General features: G+C 34.6%; 1 protein-coding gene across 4 annotated transcripts in view; it reads right to left on the bottom strand.

The window, feature by feature from the left end:
• CNTNAP2 (contactin associated protein 2) overlaps positions 1-16,260 on the bottom strand; it is a 1,217,517-nt gene that overhangs the window by 290,554 nt on the left and 910,703 nt on the right. For all 4 annotated transcript variants that reach the window (XM_051768491.1, XM_051768490.1, XM_051768493.1 and 1 more), the window contains one exon: positions 15,848-16,048. In XM_051768491.1, coding sequence (XP_051624451.1) covers positions 15,848-16,048 — 201 coding nt within the window. The remainder of the gene's footprint in view (positions 1-15,847; positions 16,049-16,260) is intronic.

Here is a 16,260-nt window from a genome sequence, read left to right as displayed (position 1 = left end):
ATACAGGACAAAAATACCTGTCTCGAGATTGGCAGCAAACTCCCAGAGCCCTCACCTAATTTCTACTTGAGTATCTGATGCCTAAAAATGCAGTATAATTTGTGTATTTATTTAGATATATATGCAAATTTAGCCAAGACACTGACACATTGCTTCAGATGAATGTGTCCAGTTCTGCAAACATCCCAGAGGTGGCTGAGGTGAGTGGTCTGCTTCCACCACTACCACATGATACCAGCTACTGAAAAAATGCATAGCTAAAAAGGATCCATAATATAATCATCAAAGAAGAAACAAACTATCTTAGTCGTTGAGATCAACAAAAATAAACCTATCTTAAATCAGAAAGCCTTTGGCACAGTGTTCTACTCACTCACAGTGTGGAAAACTACACATTTCTGCTAATTTCATCTGTAATTGTTTTAAGACAATTTTACTTACCAAATTGCCCATATGGAAAAGGGAAATGCAACCTCTAATTATGACAACAGAAGAACTGAAATTTTACTGGATGTTTTGAATTAAAGTGCTTGGTTCATCTGAGAAGAATTTTTTCAAAATTCATAATGATGGCTTTAGCAATTTATTAAGTATGAAAATTAATTGAGAATATGATATGTTTTGTAGGGTTATAGGGTTGACTAATAATTTCAGATTATTTTCCGTGTAATGCTCTTCTGCAATTGTGGCTGTTGCACCACATATATTCTTCAGCTATGTATTTGGTTTTGACCAAATGCTATTTCCCATCTCCTATATTTCTGTATTTGTCTGAATAGTACCATCAGACAAATAAGTCCTCTGTTAGAAAACATTTTTTTTGGCAGGTAAAGACTATGGTTATTAAATGAAGAAAAGAGAAAGAAAAAAAGAATGCTGATCTTCTTCAAGCAGACTCCAATTAACTTCTAACTTGGAATCAAACCGCGCACTTTCTTCCTCTACTCCCAGTTTTTATGGATGATGTTATATGATATGGAATATGTCTTTGGTCATTTAAGGTATACATTTCAACGTACATAGATACCTGAAGGGAGGGCATAAAAATAAGAGAGAGTCAGGCTCTTTCCAGTGGTGCCCAGTGGCACAGGACCAGAGGTGACGGGCACACACTGAAACAGAGAAGGTTCCCTCTAAACATCAGGAAACGCTGTTTCACTGTGTGGATGACTGAACACTGGCACAGGTTGTCCAGGAAGGCTATGGAGACATCCACCTTGGAGACATCCAAAAAGCCACCTGGAAATGGTCCCAGACAACCAGTTCTAGGCGGCCTTATTTGTGCAGGGGATTTGGACCAGGAAACCTCCAAGAGGTCCCTTCCAACCCTTCTGTGATTCTATGATTCAATGAATATTTACTTTTCCCCATCATGTCTTTTATTCTTGGTTTCAATTCCTTAATTGATATTTTTATGAATGCACCTTAAAAACACAATTCCCCAAACTCACAGTGATTATGGAAAGCATAATCATATTTCTAAGCACTATCATGTGTATAATTATTTCTGGGTTTTGTACAGTATGCCTTTTTCTTTTCCAAAGAAATGATGAACACCATTCTGAAAATGTGTACCGATCTGAGGCAATGATATTGCTCACTGATCATCGCTTCACTAAGTATTTCATATCTTGTAATTTTCCCATAAATTACCTGAGGATGTGCTTTATGGGTGCTACTTCAGTAGCAATCAACAATTTGCATGAACCCATATAAAGAGCATCGTACCAATGCTTTTTGCACTATCATTAACATAAATTGCAGCCTTCTTAATATCAGCTCTTATTTACAGCTGACAGGATGGAGGAATTAGCCATGTGTAGAGTCATTCCTGATGTAAATCTTCATATTTAATGTTATTTAAAAAAACACTTTCCAGCCAAAGTATGCTGACCTGTGGCTCTAGTCTAGCAGCAAATTCAAAAAACAAACTAGAAGAATGCTATAAAATAAGTTGGAAGGAAAGACATTGTAAAACAAATACTGAAATGTCAGTAATGTGAAAGAATCATTTTGACTATCGTAAAGTTAATATTGTACTGACCGGATTAAAATATATTACCTCCTCTTTATAGAAATATTTTTATAAAACCACCAAACATCAGAGCAAGTAAAATAACAGGTTTCCTCTTATCCCTATTACATATATTATGATATGAAACCAATTCCATTTCCAAATTTGAAAAATAAGCTGCAAGCAAAATTTAGTCCCTTGTCCTTAAAAGTCAATCAAATCTCCATTGGAGCTGATAAAAAGACATCTAATTGGCAAACAAACAAGATCTGTACTTTGTTACATAGTGTAAAAACCAGAATGTTATCAAACAACAGCAATACTTCTGGGTGACTGCAGGATGAGGATGGCTGTGCTTATGCAACATAGGAAACCATTTTCTTCTGAAATATGGTACAATTCAATATATTCTATGGACAGAAATACTCTGTACAAATTATAAAATAAAATATAATTGCAGCAATTTCACCTGGTAATGTACTTAATAAAAATAAATGCCAATAAATATTGCTAGACCAATAATTCTGATAAATGTTGTCCATCTTACAAATAAATGCAAATAAAATAGCAACTATACAAGTGTGCTAACTCAGCATGAGTCTGACCACTGCCAGCGTAACACAACTTGGACCAAATCAAAATATCTTTCCCTTCTGGAAACTACTCATTGTCAAACTCAGCACACTGTTTAGACCAAAAATAACTGAGGAAAGAAAAACAATAATAAAAATTGTAATTTATGATTTTATATTTTACAAAACAATAATCCTGTTATTAGTTTATATCGATTATATGTAAAATGTGAAACATATAATAACTTGACCAGAAGAAACCGATCTCTTAAAACTACATTTTTTTAACCATTTGTTCTGTTTTTCTTATTCTCCCCAACATTTAGCCAAGCAAAAATAAATTGCTCACACAAAAATTAAATTAGAGTTAATACTTAAATTGATAAGGTTTTCTTGGTTGAATCCTCTAGGGAAACTCTAGGTAACTTCTTCGTTTGTGTTTGCTTTTTAACTATTTTATTTAGATAATGTCATGTCAGAGAGTGAAAAGAGTAGTCACCTCCAAGAGCATATGAAGAGATTTTTTAATGTGTCCCAAAGCAGAACTCAAGACTTGTTAGCTGTTTAAGGGGCTAGTTCAATTTCAAAAACACTTTAGATTAGGACATATTTCTACAAACTTTGTGTTGATCAAAGTAAACAAGGATTTACTATACCATAGAAGTCTTGTGATGTTTACTATGAAACTGTAAAGCACTTAGTTCTAAAATGCTGTTGAAAGAAAGTACCAGCAACTTTTTTTGCCCTATAGTCCAGGACACATCCAGATGCTCAAAGCCCATTAAAGTTATTCAAAACCTGAAAATAACTTGTGGTAAATCGAATTTTCATTGTTCTACTGACCTCAATGAAGTTACACTAGAAGTGACTTTGTTCAACTTAGAACTTTGAAGTACTGTCAAATTTTTCCAACTGGATAAAGCTATTTAGACATTTTTAATATTTCACATTTTTATTATTCTGTACCACCTCCATACTTTCTAGACTGCTTCCATAGCACTCATCTTAATTTCCCCCAAAATAGGTAATATTAGCACAATAGTTTCAATTAAACAAGCTCCAATTTGAGAACAAAGAAATTAAGATCAACAGTGATTCCTTCAGTATATTTTCCTTGGCTGCCATAAATCCTTCACCTACCATATATAAAGAGATTTAGATTCTCCATCATCTCCTAAAAATTGCATTATGTTACCCTTTTTCCAAGAAGCTTTCAAATTCCACAATCTCTCCACAATGATGCTGATATAATATTTATCTCCACCTGCGAAACTATCCCCCAATATCCTTTAAACCCTTGCCCGTCTTCTACAGAAGAGTCATAAAACAATTTAAAGAAGGGTGATATAAACAGAGAGAAGCAGCATCTCAAAACAAATTTTCATAGCTTGAAAAAATGATCAGTGGAAGCAACAAGCCTTCTACATGTATTAATAAGCATTAGTCATAGAGCAGGCAAGAGAGGATGAAACAAGTAATCAAAAACATGAAAGAGTGAACACAGAATGAAGGAAAAAGACAGGAAAATAAAAAAGCTAAAAATTAATTAAATTTAAAACAATTGTTTTCACTAGTATTGAAGCTCTACATTAAGAAATAGATTTTCCTACTTTTTCCTTTACAAATTTACTATTAAAATACTCAACTTCAGTTGAAATTTAGACTGTATATTTTAAATATTTTCAATCCTACTGACCTTCTGAAATGCCTCTTTTGAAGAAGTGATAACTCTTAGAAATATTTGAACAAGTCTTACTATATATATATAAAGAAATAACATTCTGATCTGTTTGAAAATCTTAACAATAGTAAAACATATGAATAAAATAGAATACTTAAGTATGAGGGGAAAAAAATGAAATAAATTTATTAGGTTAAGTTTATAGAAAGACCATCACACAGTAAGGCAACAGACGAATCATTTCCCTTAACTGTTAAAATGGCCTATTTGTGTAAATATCTATATCTCAGTAGAAGTCAATCATCAGAAATAAGCAGGAATTTGTGCTGTCGATAATCTCAGGATTGCAATCTGCATTTAAATTTGACTTTTTTTGGGTAGATTATGCTTTTTATTATAGATTAACATTATCATATTTTAATCTAAACATAGCAAAATTAAAAAATTACAAGTTTTTTATTAATACAGGAGGAATGTGGGGAAGTTCCTTTTCAGAATTTATTATAAAACTTATCTTAATCACAGACTCTGGTCAACTATTGTATGCTACTGTAGCCCTATGCACAGACATGTGCAGGCTTAGGTATCCCTCTGGGAATCATTGGCAATACCAAGCTTGACTTATTTTTTTTCAGAATTTTGTCACATTATTTTTCTATAAGAAAATACACAAGAGACCAGAACCCTGTTTTTTTCCAGAATAACAGTAATCCCAGTCATTACCATTTCTTAAATTTCTCTTTAAATAATAAATAATCCCCTTAACTGGATTATTTAAAACCCAGAGAGAGAGACAGAGAGAGAAAAAGTTGCTTGCTCTAACTCCCCTTTAACTTTATTCAAGAAACTTATTTCTTATTAAATATAGATTTTGCCCTTTGATACAGACCTAAACAAGCTATTCCTTGCCGTCTTGGATAAATTATTATACCACGAATACAATCTCAAGATATTCTGTGATTTGCAGACATGCTATCCCTTTAGTTTGTAGGATAATAAGTGATGTAATAAAAGCTTCTGCAAAAGGAAATATATTATTGCTACAAGAATCATGCTAAACCACTTGCATGTGAAAGAGAGGATGCACTCAAAGGTTTTCTATTTGCTACATTTGTTGCACAATGCAAAGACATCTTCTGTGGCTTCAGAGAGGGCTTGTACCACTCTTCAGCAGTGCTGAATAGAGCTAAGGGCTCCCAGTGTCCCCCACAGTAGTAATCCCTGGGCATGCGTCCCAGGAGCCCTGACTGCAAAAGGAAGAGTACTTTCTGGAGTGCTTTACCGCTCTGGCCCTTCTCTAATTCCCATTAGAGAATCTACCATAATTCTTATGTCTCCCTGCCTACCCATGCTCTTGCATTTACATTGAGAGGATATCCAGACTTGCAGGAAACACAGTTTTCAGGTTACTCAGGGCATATCCAGGATGTATTTGGAGTACAGGGCTCTGAGGAGCAATGCAAATGTTCCTCGCCCTGACCTGAACACTCAGTGTTACTCCCTCTTAGTTCACAAACAGGTCAAACCCAGTGCCATGTGCCTGATGTTTGAGAATTCATTTTGATTGAAACCAAATTATTTTATGAATCAAAACACGTCTTAAAATGAATGACTAAGAGAGCAGGGAGACTTATGAACATGAAAAATGACAACTTGAAGATGCCACTAATTTTACTGATGAAATACAGAGGTATGAGGAATAAAATAGCAGCAAGAAGATGTTCACTACCCCACTCTAGTGAAATGTTAATAATCAGTCTTAATAGTGGAGATAGGACTTCAGTAAGGTCCACGTTGCCACCATTAGTGTTGCAGTGCATTTAATCTGAGAGAAATCTCAAAGAATATCCTGAAGTAGGAGAGAAATAATTTTAAATTTGGTTTTAAATTGTGATCAACTTACTTATTCGTGATTTTGTTAGCAAGAAAGTGTTGCTATTTTTCAGTCATTGACAAAGATGAGGAGCTGTTCTATTATCACTCCTCAGTCATAACTCCTAGCAAGGATTAAATAGTTTGAGAGACAAAGAAAAAGGATCCTTTAACAGATTGAACTGACATGAAATTTTTTTCTGCATTTTTCTGTGTTCTCAAAATATAGATAGACAGTGAATTCTTGATGAATAGGTATACAGTAAAAGGATTACCAAAGTTAGCATGCCATTCAAAAAACAATAAAACTTTTTTCTCTTTCTTTAAGCATTAGTTCATGTAGTTGCACTGCTTTGAATAAAGTTGAAACTTGACAACAGTAATACATATATAAACATTTCTTCTTATTTTTCTTATGCTCACTGGAATCTATATAGAATACAAAACCCTAACAGTCAGCCCACAGAGGATACCAAGTGATTTGACATAATGGGTAACTAGATTACCTTTCTTTTGTCCAGATGCTACTGAACAATATGAAGTCTGCACGTGAGTCCAAAGAAAAGTACACATTGGCATTGGGATGCTGTAGGCAAACATGAATTGATTATCTATGCATTTCTCATTGAAATGAGTATATTCAGTTGCTCCAATTTAAAAATGAGCCAAGTGGATGTTAGGAAGAAGTTCTGTGGGTAAAACCCTACCTTTATCAGAGGAAAGGCCTTTGGCAGACCAATCATTATCCTCCTTTATTATTTCTGTGTTCACAAAGTCTTGCTGGTGTTACAGAGTTCCTGTACTTGAAAATGGTTGTGAACACCAGAGTTGGCCATCAGGCAACAAATCAAGGTGCACTATCAACCAGAGCAAGGGTCAAGATGTGATTAAACTTGCTCTCTGCTTAGTATGGTAAATGTTTGTCTGTATTGAGAACTAAGTTGTTGCCAGTAGTCCTCTCAGTTCCTCATTACTGCTACATTCAAATACACTTTGCACAAAAATTTTTAAAAAACAAAACCAAATAAAAAAACCCCTAACATTTGAGGATTTTGTTAAGATATTTTTAGATCTGTGGGTGAAAAATTGGCATTTACAGACGAATTATATGTCTGACAATTTTTTTTTTTGTTCTTTTTTGCAATTTCAGGTTTTCCAGAAAAGAAATTGGTTCAGTTTCTCTTCTAAACATTCTTACTACTTGACACAGTGCTTTGCAAAAAAAAAAATGATGAAAACACAGTCCATGCCATAGGGGACAGATGATTAAAAAGAAAAGAAGCTTTGATCTGCTACTCCTGTGTCATTCAAGAGTAACACCACTTTAAATACTATTAAGATTTTATAAAAGCATATATGAAATCAGATTATGTTACAAATATCAGAGACTGAGACAGAAGAAAACATCAAAGAGGAATGAGCAAAGGCAAAAGAGAAAAAAATCTTAAAAGAAATTTTGAGATGGACCAATGTTGGCAGAAAGCTGGTTGTAAAGGTAGTAGGAGAAAAGATTCTGTCAAATGGCGTATAATGTTTCAAAATACAAATATTTTTGTGGATGCAATTTAATCTTGGCACAATACATTCATTATAACTCTTCATCTACGCAGGTACTTTGGTAAATTTAATTTTAAAAATAGCTTGGCAGATATTAAATACATCTCAAATTTTTAATTAGTAAGATCTATCCTTAAGTAAAGTGTATCTAATTACATATCTGTAGTTTAAACAAAGCGTCATCATTGCTGTTGTGACAATGCACAGGATCTTAAAACGTTGTAGGTGAAACCCCACTATTGTGGATCATATGTTTGCATTACGGAGTCCATGCTGACTAATGAAAGATTCCATCTACTTCTGCAAAGCAGTATTGGGGTACACTTCCAATAGAAACCAGTAAAATAGGTCCTTCCTAGGGTAACTGAGAAAGCAGCATGTACTAACCAGCTGCCACTTTCTGAAACTCACTATAGTTTAGCAGCTAAATTAGTAACTGCTTCCAAATCTTTAGCTGCTGCTTCTGAAATGCTGGACTGCATTTCAGTCTTTTGCATCTTGATAGCAGCTCCATCTTTCTCATTGCACTGGTCAACATATGCCCAGATTCAGTGTTTAATTTCCACCAGTAGATATGATAAGTATTCTTTTTTTTTTTTTTTAATCTGCAGATCCATTTTCCCAGAAAATATGGTTATCAATTTTTTTTAAAATCAATAAATCCTGTAAATCAAGTGAAGTGAAGTATCTTTCCCACTCCTTATCCCAAGAATCTAAGGAAGTGATCATGAATCATTTTTGCTGGCTACACAAATTTCTTGAAAATAGAATTTACTGTCCATATGTCTTTTTAGTAGTGTTCTAACTTATGGAAAATCAGGGGTTAATCAGGCATCTTAGTCTTCTCACATTGAGTGATATCACATAACAAAATATATCAAAAGATATATTGGAAAAGGATCTTGTTGAAGTAATTCCTTCTAAAAAGAAGTGATCACTATCTGGAGGCCCTCTCCTTCTATATAAATACCTATGGATATATGGATCTATGGATATAGATCTACAGAAAGAAATCTACAGGTACCTATAGCTTATGCTACAGACACACACAGGCACAAAAATTCAAGGGGACAATGCACTCACCTGCCCCAGATTATGATGGCAATGATGTTACGTGAACCTGATTTTATAATAGGTGGTATTTTTTGCATACACACTAACCATTAGTGAAACTCTGTCCTCATACATATTCAAGCAACTTTGGCTGGTCTAAGTGACATTGTTTTAACCTTCACAAATGTAGGCAGACTGAGTATGAAATCGGTGAAGAGGATTTATGAAAAGAATGGATTACGTTACAAAGAAAACATGGAAAAGTAGAGAAAATGCATGTGGAGTTGTTCATAAGGTGAAAAGGGAAAACTATCTCAGGCACTCTGTTTCAGAGACAATCCAGAAAAACATTTTAACAGACTGATTTGATAAATAACATCAAGCATGAATACATAAAAAGTACAGTAAAAAATACTCCAACATACTCCTGGAATATAGAATAATAGAATCATAGAATCAGCTGGGTTGGAAGGGACCTTCTAGATCATCAAATCCAACCCTTGATCCACTATCATATGCTAACAATCACACCATATCCATTCTCTATATTCTGTTCATATGCATTCTGCTGTGTTCCAGAGATTTATCTGAACTCACTATGAAAAACCGGCATGATACAGGGGGTGGGATCTGGTAACATTGCTAACAACAAAAAGTGATTCTTACAAAGCAGTTCCAGTATTCCCAAACTCCATATATAAACTCAAGGCTGTTTAAAGAGGCTCCTGAGAAGTAGAAAAGTTTTCAAATGTAAAACCAAATACAAAAGTTATAGCTCAATGCCCCAGGCTGTCAGGTTAGAATGTAGGAAAGCCTCATTTAACCTTCAGAGAAAGGGTAAAAGTCCCAGCCTCCAGAAATGAAACAGTACCATCTCATCCATGAAAACAGGGCAGGCTATTTTTCAATAATAATTGAACACTGGTCATCTTAAGGGCAACACAGGGCAATGAAAAAAAGACCACAACACAGTAGGGAAAGTGCCATCCTAACTGTGTATTTTTAACTGTATTCTTCATATATGCTCTTCTTTATGACATGTTTATCTCAGGATAAGAATAAGAAAAATATACTCAGAGTAGTGCAAATGCATTTAGTATATGAGTGAGGAGAAATTCTTGTCAAGACATGCAATGATACACTACCTAGGTCCATTTTATCTGAGAAATTAATAAACTAGTCTGTTTTGGTCATTCATCAAGAAAGATAACTTTTCCCCAAAACAACCTGAGCTTGTGAAGAAGCAATGTCTGTGACCATTTCTGTGAAAACAATAACGATGAATGATTTTAAACAGATTTTATAAAATATGATGCATTATAAGAAGTGGAGAAATTATTGCCTTCTGCTATCTTTCTTTCAAGAAATAAAGATAATGAATCTTTTCCCATAATAGGTAGAACACATTCACATAGAGAGAGGGTATGAGAAACAATTGTTTGAGGACATTTTGCTAGAACTGCAAAGTTGAAACTCTGATGCCCCACTTTTTCTTAAAAAGGCATAGGAAAGAAACTAGGGTTCACAGCACTTCTGTTACAATTTCCATAGAGAATTTATAATATTCACTAAGCTTTTATCAACTACTATTATTTCTAACAACCAAACACCAAAGCAACATGTAGCCTTTTTCATCTAATGATCCTGGATTAAGTCTAGTTCTTGCACAATAGCAATGAAAACTTGGAAAATTAGCAAAAATAGTTCACCAACTAAAGGAATGATGAAGATAAAGTGAAACTAGGAGACTCAGTGATCACAGTTGCAAAAAGCTGCAAAGAAGTTGCTAAGAGAGAAGCAAAGGTGCAGAGCAAAACGAAGACATGAGAGAAGGGTGTGTTAGCAATGGACTGGAAAAAATGACCTCTTCAACTAACTGTTTATTTGTCTAACTTTTACCTAAGAGGACTGGTATGTATTTAATGAGAAACATTTAGCGCATGAATTATTGTCATCTTCTGTTTTATGGCAACATGACAACGACTAAGTGAAAATGAAATCACCAAAAGCTGAAGGTTTCCATTTCTAGGACATGAGCATGTAGATCAGAGTGGAGCAAGGTCACTGTTCCTGCTTCCCCTGTGCTTTAAAAATTACTAGAAGTTGAAATCAGCTTTTCTAGAACACTAAGAAGAAGGGTTCAATCAATATTCTTAAGGCTGGACAAGATACATAAAGCTTAGGGGCATGTTTTCTGAAAGAACATGGAAAACAGGGTGCTGAAGCAAGTTTTGGAGAGGCTCCCATTCACCACCGTAGGACTGCTGAAATCCCATTCCTCTCTCAGACTCTTTCTGAAGAAATCTTATGAAGCAGGAATTATATCTGCAACTAGCATTCTAAATCAATTAGTGGGTAGTGATGGGAAAGTTCATAAGTTTATTAAGTTCTGATTTGGATGGTAACTTAGGAAAAAATACCATATTGCAATTTTTAACTTTGTTTTTATCTCAGTGTACGCATAAATCTTACTTCCTACTGGTATTATGATTGCTTTATTGTAACTAAAACAACCAAACATCAAATTAAGTTTTCTACTTCACCTGTTAAAGTCCTAAATTCATGAAGCTGCTGTCTTATTTCCTCCAGAGACAAACAGGCATGAAACAGTAATTCATGTACTGCAGTAACTCTGCTATATGTTTTTCATATGCTGCCTGCAGGCACAGTGAATAGGAATAAAAATTGAAACACAGCACCAACAGATCTTGTTCTGTTCTCTGTATCTATGCTTTTAGCTCCCACTCTCTGATTATTTGTTACAGTTCCTACAGCTGTGGGAAATGACAAGACACAGATACAGTGAACAGAGCAGCCCACCTCCCTTCAGGGTCTTATTCCCAGGGTAAAAGGAAGAATGGAAGAACCAGCATGCTGTTCCCTCCCCATTTTGGAGGTAAAGATCAGTGGCCCATGGAAAATTTCATACCCAAGAAGTCTCATGTATGTGTTATCAGGAAGTCTCATGAAAACAGTGGATGAAGATAATTTTATTAACTACCCTTTTGTGTTCTATGAGTATATCCTATCACTATTCTCTGTATAATTTTGTTTCTTACAGCGAAGAAGGGAAGTTTATTTCTATAAGAGCCATATGATACTACAGACTGCATTGCCTTTCCCCCCCTTGTTAATCAGTGGGCACAAAAGAACTTTCTTCTGTCTCCAAGTTCCTGTTTGCAAATAAGGCAAATGTCCTATCACCTACCATACCAACTGGACATCAAGAACTTAGAAAACAAGCTTTCTGCACATTCTCAGTACTAAACATTATTATTCTCTCAAAATGGAAGTTTCCAAGGAAACAAGAAGAAAAGAGGACATGAGAAATGCAAATATAAAAGAGAAAAGCAAACCAAAAAGTCTGGTGTTTATTATTTTTCAAATTACATATATATTAGGTTGCAATTATGATCCATGGGCTTACTATTTCATTCATTTTTTAACTGCAATAGTTACTTGAATTACCAAGATTAAGCCTCTGTCATGATAATAACTGCATATTCACAAAGGAATTCCTATTCTAAGAAAAAACATATGATCTAAATAGACAATATAGACAATAAGGAGCATCAATCTCATGTTGGTAATAAAAATAAAAATTGTTACAATCATAGAGGAAATCTGTATCAGAGTCAGGATCCCACTGCAGGATCCCTGCTTGAAAATGGCTTCCTCAGAAATTTACAGTGTACCGATAGTTTTCCTTTTTATTATGATAACATGGTGTATTTTCAGCAGATGTTTCTCATTTTGCACTTTCTGAAGAAAGTCACCAAGCTATCTTAACTAATTTTGTTTTTCTGATGATCTTTAGTTAAGGCTTTGAAACAGACCCATAGGTTTGAACATAATTTATAACATATTGGGCTGCAAGTTCAAAACAAACAAAAAATACCCCAAAGACAAAACAGTAAAGACAGAAAATTGCGTTTCCACATAACCTTTGCTTATTACTAGACGTGGACTGTTCATTCAGCTTTGAGAAGATAATTGAACGAGATGACATTCTTCAGTGTCTTCAAACCTGAATTATCCTAGAGCCTTATGACATTCCTGTTTCCAGGAGTGTTTCCAGATGTCATTTATGACTTAATTTACATGAAACATCTTGTTACTATCTTCCCTCAGACTACATGGAAAGGCTATGGCATTGTTACCTGCAAAATCATTCCCAATCCCTACTGTCAACAATGATTTTAATCTGTTTGGTGGGATGTACATGTTATTTTGCTTGGATGAAAGTCCATTATTAAGAAAAAAAGGCATGGACCTTAAAGTCTAAAAGTCATAACAGAAGAATGAGAATTCTTAGTTTGTACAGACTACTCTTGATGTATCTGTCTGAAATCACAAGACAATGAGAATTCTTTGACTTTTGTGCCTGCAGCCAAAAAAAACCCCACAACAAAACAGGTTTAGTAATGTGAAGACTTTCCTCAAACACAGAATTTCTATGTAGTTTCCACTTCATACAAAAAATTATTTAAGCTATTATTAGCAGCAGAACATATATTAGTGCAATTGGATATACTTTTACCTTGCCAGGAAATGCACAACTAAAACCAGCAAAAACTATAGTTCATTGATGGCTTGTTAATTATTTGCCATTAAAAGATCAATAAAGAGCTTGGGTCCTGATTTGTTTAAATATATTAACTGAGCAATTTCTCCCTGAGAAGGAATTGTGTTGTAAAGTGGCACGATCCCCAGGAGATGAAAAGGTGAAAAAGTTGAGTTGCTGAACTGTCTTCTCCATTTTCTCAATTCTCTTTGATGCAATTTAAAACAAAAAGGAGCTTTCTATCTTAAGTGGTTAGTTAAACATCTGGAAGGTGTAAACAAAAAAGTTTTGGCCTAGAAAAGCACCTGTGGTCAAGGTCAGAAATCCTAATCTCATCCCGTGAAGCCTAGAGAGGTTTTACTACTGGCTGCAATACCATCAGGTTCTCACTTCCCAAGGAATATATAAATGTCAATATTTTTAAAATTTCTTTGTGTGGGCACCATACTGCAATGATTTATACAAAAAGCTCAGTGGTGGAAGAAGCCACATGAGTACTTGGAGCTGTGCTGTGAGATGAATAGGGTGTCATAATATATTCAGCAAATATGGCAATCCTCCAAAACAGAGAAAGGTGTGAAAAATTAGTTCTTTGGTTTAGAAACCATAGACTGAAGCCAAGAACACATAGAAAGAAAATGGATTGGCCTCTTCCCCACTAACACACAAATCACTGCTGTTCTATGTGTACAAACCATTACAGGTGTTATGCAAACACTGCAGTGTAATTTTTTGTTACTGTCCAGGTTAAAATAATCTGCCTTTGTTGCTTCTTTCTCTCACTTAAAAGGAAAAAATAACACATTAGAGAATACCTGTGGAAACTCACTTTCCATACCAAAAGACTAGTTTTTAAGAGAATTTGTTTTTCCATAAAAAAGTTTAAAACATGAAAAAGGAAATAGTTACAAAGGATGCTCGCAAATTTCTAAGAACCTTAAAAATGCAAATAGTTGGAACTGATTATTTCTTTAAAAAATTTCAGTAAATTATGTTGCTTAATTGTCCTTCTAAATCTAGGGCAAACACCTGCAATTATGGTGTATATTTATTTTATTATAATATACATATATACTAACAATCACAAATTGGTCCAGAAATAATAGTCTTATACATTTCAAGAAGAAGAATCTAACACTGTACTCTGTGTAAGCTATGAGCTTTCTAAGCACATTATCTCCAGCTCCACTAACAAATAAATCTGCCTTCTAATACCTGCCCAAAGATACATCCATATACAACTTTTCTGAAGTGTATGCAAGTAGGGAGCTTGTATCCATCAGCAGAATCTAATCACAATACTTCTAGTTATGAACATGATTCAGGATCCTATATATTAAGGCCCAAGAAAGAAGAAATCATTTTCCACAGTGCAGAATCTCTGTGCTGTGCTAAATTGAGCAAAATAACAGCAACAGAGACAAAGCACGCGTTAGAAAAGTTAAAAAAACAATAGGAAGGAGGGAGAGGGAGTAACAAGCATTACAGTGCCTATTAACTAACGGAATGCTTATGGAAATAGGAATAAGATGCACATGCATGCCAAATGAATCCTTATCTATAGCACCGTAAGAAAATATATCAAAACAAATTCATGAGGGGAAGCACCCTAAAGTAAGCATGCAGCCATGAAATTAATCTGAAATGCATTTGGATTGCTCTTATAACAATGAACTCATTTCACAATCATGAAAATGTGTTATATGTTTCCACTTATAAATCAGTCTTCCCTAAGTACCATTAAGATTTATTTAACATGAAAATCTATCATATACAATTAGAACATACATAAAGTATTAGATGCATATTAAAAGGGTTTTTAAAATGGAATTCCTTCCTTATGTGCTGCTTTACTAATTCTGGAACAACTAATACTTTTGTCTTTATCACTTACAAGTAACACTTGTTGAGGAGGCGTATACAGAAAGCAGTACTAGAACTATTCTCTTCCAGTAAAGCTACACAGCAAAAGAAGAAACTTATAATGAATCTACTTGTAGGTAACAGCATATCATTTCTTACACAATTACATTACTGACCATGACAGTCCCTACAATGTGTAAGGCATCTGATTACCCAGAAATACTCTGTGTTTAAGAAACTGTTTCAGAAATATTAGTGGGAAAATTCCAGCCCTTATTCAGTCAGTGCCCTTGCTGCTTGTAGCATATGAAAACTGACAACCAGAAAAACAGGATAAAGTTCAAAGCAATTTTTCAATGCCTCTATTGATTAAACTTTAAAAGTTACCATGTTTAGCAAAAGCCTCCTGCTTTAAGGAGCAACAGATCTGAGAGAAGAACACAAAAACACACAGTGCAATAAAAATCATTTTAGTAGTAAGCAAACAGGTAATTTTTAAAAAGAAAATAATGTCTTCTGTATTTTTAGCTATTTACCTCTTTGTCAACTTTAATGAAGGAGAACAAAGAAGTCTGTTCAATGAATGAACTAGTCTAACAGCAATACCTGTTAAATTGTTCAGATAAAGTTTTTTAACACCATATTTAGTGGATATCCCATTCTCAGCCTACCTGGTGTATTCAGCAGCCGGGACATCTTGCAAGAGTAGGAGATAAACTGCTCACAGTATTCAGCACTACTGGTAATGGCAGAAATCTGGTCCATTGTTGCACTATAGTTGAGCTGCAGTACAGATAACTTCTCCATGCTGTTGCCTCCCACAGAAGTCTGCATTTGCAGATCATGGTACACAGTTGTCCATACTTTATCCTCTGAAAGAGAGGGGACGAAAGACAAGACAAGAACTGGTAAAAGACAGGCAGTGGAACCAAATCAAAATAAATCTAGGCCTTTGACAAAAGATAAAAATGTTCTGCAATATATTTTTTGAGGTGGTAGTGGAGAAGAAGGACATTGAATGTGAAAAATCATCATGTGAGAGTATAGTTCCAACAACTAAGAACCCGTGATGGGAAAAGACTGA

This window comes from Manacus candei, unplaced genomic scaffold (assembly GCF_025592945.1).
Source record: "Manacus candei isolate 608988 ecotype Guabito, Panama unplaced genomic scaffold, ASM2559294v1 h1tg000095l, whole genome shotgun sequence".
Taxonomy (NCBI): Eukaryota; Metazoa; Chordata; class Aves; order Passeriformes; family Pipridae; genus Manacus; species Manacus candei.
This window is presented reverse-complemented; position numbering and strand designations above follow the sequence as displayed.